A 5,620-nucleotide genomic window follows, 5' to 3' on the forward strand; every position below is an offset into this window, starting at 1 on the left:
CAAATCCTATCAGTTTCTAAAAGAACTTCTTCAAACCCACTGGAGCTTCATTTAGAGAATTGTTTTGGTCAAGAAAACAGAAAACACAAGATATTCCAACCAAAGGGAAATTTAATCAAGGGATTTATGTGTGTATTAGTTTTCTGTTGCTTATAACAGAATAGCTGATATTGGGTAATGTAAAGAAAAGTTTATTTCTTACAGTCCGAAGTCCAGGGGCCACATCTGGTGAGGGCCTCCTTCTGGGTGGGGTGACTCTCTCCAGCAACTCAAGGTGTCACATGGTGAGAATGACCGAGCAAAAGAAAGCTAACCTCACTCGCTCTCCTTATAAGGCCACCAGAACCACGCCCACGATAACTTATTACTTCATAAATGGATGAATCCATTCATGAGGGCGCAGTCCTCACAATCCGACCACCTCTCAAAGACCTGACCTTTCAAATACCATGACTGGATTTCTCACCCTCTTAACACTATTCCAATGGAGATCAAGTTTCTAATACATGAACTTCGGGGGGACAGATTTGACCCATAGCAAGGTGCTTACAAAACCTTTGGAGAGCTCGAGGGAGTCAAGATCAGAGAGAGTCACTAGTGACGTTGGGAAACCAGCAAGTTCAGGAATCTCAGGAAACCCCAACAGCACTGAAGCAGCTGATTCTTGGGAATGCCCGGATGCCCCTGCAAGCCTGCGGGGTGCTGTTCCGGAACCCTTGGGCCTGCCTGCTGGCGTCAGGGGACCGGATGGCCTCCGCGTCTCCTCTCCCTTCCAAGACCAGCACGAGTGCCTCTCAATGGCCGAGTGCAAACATGAACTCCCTGCTGGTGGAGGAGTCCTTAAAACATAGTTTTCAGGCTTCCAGTCCCTGCCACGCAGGGGAGAGCTGAGCCTGGCAAAGACATGCTGCAAACCGACAAACCACACCTTGCCAGGAATAGTCAGTGAAATGCCAGATAGTGTCACATAGTAGACCTTCTCGGAGTCCTTTTCAATCCTTCTTGAGATGCAAATCCACTGCCTTTCCTTTGGTTTAGTGGTAAGAACAAACAAAAACCACACACAGTTTCCGTATCAGTACCGAGGTGTGGGAGGGCGAATGGATGACGTTTTTCTTTCACACTCCCTAAAGCGGTCCCCTCTCTCCGAGTTTGCAACCATCCAACATCCTTCCCTCCTTGCTGGTCCCCCAGGAAGTATCCAAAATCAGCATCTGTGTGACTTCCTATAGAGGGAAGTAGGGAACAAGGTGTACAAACGTGGGTGCACACTAGCACCCAGGAATAACCAGGTAACTGTTCCTCAAAGTAGATAAACTGAAATTTAATCAGGGTGCTTCGTCTTATAACTCATGCTGACTTGATCAGGAGTCACACTTTGGAGTCCCAAATTTCCAGACTTGATATGTGTTTTGCTACATTTCAGTTTTATTATTGCAGAAAATTATATTTTTAGCAACAGGTAAAGGAACACGTTAATAAGATGAGAAAAAGAAAAAAAGTGAGGACGTGGATTAGTAGAAGCAGGGCATACATGCCGATGGTCCCTACCACGTTTGAGTAAAGAGAAACTAAACTTAGTACATGAAAAAATATCAGTGGCATATTGTAAAGTCACATGCCAAAGCACAGCCCAATTGGTGGCAAGAACTGGCTAGTATTTGGAAAAATGTGTGATCTGTATAGATTGTACATTTTTCCCCCTCATGTAGTAAAAATTACTTTTGCCACTCAGCCTAATTTGTTACTATTTCTTATTGTTTATCTGTGAGCAGTACAGTGTCTAGCCACTAGCAGGCAGTTTGAACATATTTGTGGAATGGATGAATGGAATAAATGAAGAGTTGGCAAACTAGATCACTCTGGGAGGCTAGGTGTGTTGTGTCTCTGGGTTGTGTGTACACGTGTGTAATTTCACAGTAGGTATTAGTGTTTATGGTGGGTACTTTAGCAATAGCATGCTCTCGCACAATTCTGCACGAATTTGTGGTGTGGAGATGAATTCTGGTCAGTCGGTTCCTAAGCATACTTTTCACTTAAGACGATATCATCCTACTCCACACTAGGTAGAAGGATGGACCATAGGAGTCTTCTCAAAGAAAATAGGTTTTAGTGCAAAAAAAAAACATTAGTTTTTGATGGTCTTTCTAACCGTGTGTGTCACCAAGTGAAATGTGAGCTTTGGCAGTGTGGTTTTGGAATTCAAATGTTATCCATTGGAATGGACATTAATTACTTTTGTGCTGCTTGGCATATGCTGGAACATTATTTCTACAACAGTTCCACCAAAGGCACTTAGGCAATTACCTCTGCTGTGGTCGTCACCATCATCAAAATTATTACGTCTCTCCTGTTCTCCGCTCAGCTCGGCCGGATCCTGCACACCATAGCCCCCCTCTGTCCTTCCTCCCCGCTGCAGGAGGTCCCGTTCTCCCGCGTGTGGTGCAGTAACAGGCAGCCCATGCGCTGTGCCTTCTCCCTGGAGCGCTACACACCCACCACCACCCAGCTGTCCTGCAAAATCTGCATCCGGCAGCTCAAAGGCCATGAACAGATCCTCCAGGTGCAGACGTCGATCCTAGAGGTGAGTCCTTGATGTACAGGTCATTCGACCCCCTTCCTAAAGGGCAATAAGAATAATAAAGCTGTACTTAGCTCTGCTATTCAGGTTCGGAAAGAGCTTCACAATGGATGAACTCTTTTAATCCTCACTACTGATAAGGGAAAAAAAATCTTTTCTCAGGCTGAGGAAGGAACTGAGCTTCTACTAGGCAGGGAAATTCAACCCATCAGAGAGCTTACACTGTGAAAGGAGCTGGTACAGGGGTCTATACACAAAACCCAAGCAGTCTCGTAGTCCATACCAGGCTTGGCGTATCAGCTGAGATTTATTATAGGCTGAAGGCAGGTGGTGCAGCTGAGATGCAAAGAGGCACAAGGTTACCGTGGGCTGTTCTCCTGCTGGTTCCAACTAGCTTTCCAGAAGTCAGTTGCCCCTATATGTTATTTCACCTTTAGGGCCTGCGCTCCTGGTTTTCTTACATTTCTCATGCCCTTCAGGCTCCAGATTCTGCACATCCACATTTCCATTAAGCCTAGATTTATCAGTAGAATAATATAAGAAGAACAGGGTAAATGTTAATCTCATTCTACGAAGGAAATGGAAGTGCCAAGAGGTAGAGGGCCTTGTCCAGCTCCTATCACTGCTGAAGGGCAGAGTTAGAATGGGATTCAAAGGAGATTCACCGGGAAAGTTTACAAAGAGACGTCTGATCTCCGCCATGGCTCTGATTTTCCCTAAACCACAGAATGACATCATGGCTTTGGACTTGAGCTTATAGAGTAGACAATAACAGTCCCTCCAGAATGGTTATTTAGGGGTAGAGGGTTTGTTTAGCATTTTCAAGGTAATTCCTGTCTAGCATAGGAAAACATTTTATTGTCCACCTGTAGAATATATATATATACACACACACATACATATACATATTTACCAGAATATAAATAGTATATATTTATTAGTTTAGGGTTGGGAGAGGTTGAACACACTTATGTGTTAAATTATTATGCATATGAGAGGTCTTCAAAAAGTTCATGGAAAGATTCATATTTTAATTCCATTTTTCCATTAATTTTTTGAAGTACCCTCATAACAACTCAATTTCAGAGTTTTATTTGAAAATTTGTAGCCACATAGCATTATCACTTCTCTCCATTCTATTTTTAATTCATTGCTTATGCAAAATAAACATTGCTAATTCCCCAAATAGTTTTCTGTGGAGAGTAGATGGCTTTCCAAAGGATTGTGTCTTAAAACTGACAGCTGCCTTAACTGACGTGTTTATGCAGTATTTGCATTCATTATTACCAATTAACATTCTGTGCTAAAGCAGTTTTGATGGAGAAGGTAGATCCGGAAACCAGGAGTAGGATATTTTTAGAGACTCTTTTTTTGAACGGTTATGGCATATTTGACACAATACATTTCAAAGTAAAATTGAATTGTAGGAAAGTTTTAAAATAAAAACAAAAAGAAAAATCCAAGAACTATTATTCAGAATCAAGCATGAAAAGGCAGAACATAAAGATGCCTCAGACACTCTTTTTTTGAATGGTTATGGCATATTTGACACAATACATTTCAAAGTGAAATTGAATTGTAGGAAAGTTTTAAAATAAAAACAAAAAGAAAATCCAAGAACTATTATTCAGAATCAAGCATGAAAAGGCAGAACATAAAGATGCCTCAGATCCAAATTGCCCTAAATGTCTGCTAACAGGTCAACAAAGGATTTCCAGGTTTAAAAGTTTTTGTTTTTTAAGGCACCCGGATATTGGGGATCAACTTGTGCCATTTCAGGATAATTATATAAAAGGAATGTGATAGGGTTGGTACATCCTGGTACTTGTGTTCTTTGCTTAAATAAATTCTTGAAGTGCATGGAAGGAAAATTAGCTAATAAACACAATCTTATCCTTTACTTTTCAATTCCTCTTCTAATGCTCCACAAGTTACTTTGAAATGCCTTAAAGATGATGACGTCACAGTATCTTGATACTGGGAGGCAATAATGTTTAGATGGTCATTGTTGGGCTGCACTCATCCAGTTTGTAGGCTACTGCATTTTACAAGCCTTATTAACCCTTTTGATACTGTCAAGAATCACTTTATTCAGTGCTTCAAGCTTGACTGCAGGAATTTGTATCAATACATCTCCATCACTCTGTAATAAACTCTATTTCTTAGACAAGTCTAGTATAAACTTGTATACTAGTAGACAAGTCTAGTATAAATGATAATAATATCATTTTCTATGTCAGAAGAAGACTAATAACTTTTAAAAGCCACTGTATTTCAGGTACCATTTCATTTTCTTTCACGTTTATCATATAACCTTCACAACTCTGTGGATTAAATATTATCATTATCACAATTTTACGTGATACTATAGTCTCAAAGAGGTCCACGTTCTTGTCCAAAGCCATTGAGCTAGTAAGGTGGGGAACCAGAGTACCAAACTGAGACAGCTGACCTCCAGATCGAGGTCTGGACTAGCCCGCTGCATGGCTTCAGGATCCCGATCCAGGCAGTCTAGTTTATCAGCCTTAGCTGCGGGCCTTGTCCATGACGTCTAATGTTACAGCACTAGCGATTTTGTCTTTGAGTACATGAAAGTATATGAAAATTGAGAACTTCTTTCTTCAACAGAAGAAGGATGGGATGGAACCGTTTGTGTGATAGACTAGAAGTGTTCATCGTCCAGATCTTCAAGAGTAGAAAAGATATCCTCCATGTAGACTTGCCTGCAAATGGATGTCTTGATTGAATGATCATTAAAAGTTCTTCCAACCCTGGGATTGTCCGACTCCTAGGACAAGCATACATCTGGTGATATATATGCTGAGTAAAAACTTTCCTCTTTTCCCTAAGAAAATGACTTGATTTTTGAGGTAAATGTTTCAAGCAAAAGTGAACATACAAAATAGTCTTGAGAAATTGTGATTACTGGGAGAGGAGGCAGGATACATTTCTAGACATGGATCTATATCAATCACTGAGTTAAGAATCATAGATCAATTTTTTTTTTTTTTTGTCTTTTGTCTTTTTTCCGTGTCCGGC

General features: G+C 41.0%; 1 protein-coding gene across 1 annotated transcript in view; it reads left to right on the forward strand.

The window, feature by feature from the left end:
* The first annotated feature begins 678 nt into the window (after positions 1-678).
* LOC103610740 (netrin receptor UNC5D-like) overlaps positions 679-5,620 on the forward strand; it is a 26,649-nt gene continuing 21,707 nt past the window's right edge. The window contains exons 1-2 of the mRNA XM_008594842.1: positions 679-828; positions 2,420-2,584. Of these exons, the coding sequence (XP_008593064.1) occupies positions 679-828; positions 2,420-2,584 (315 nt within the window). The remainder of the gene's footprint in view (positions 829-2,419; positions 2,585-5,620) is intronic.

Source organism: Galeopterus variegatus, unplaced genomic scaffold, assembly GCF_000696425.1.
Source record: "Galeopterus variegatus unplaced genomic scaffold, G_variegatus-3.0.2 Scaffold11687, whole genome shotgun sequence".
In the NCBI taxonomy this organism is placed as follows: Eukaryota; Metazoa; Chordata; class Mammalia; order Dermoptera; family Cynocephalidae; genus Galeopterus; species Galeopterus variegatus.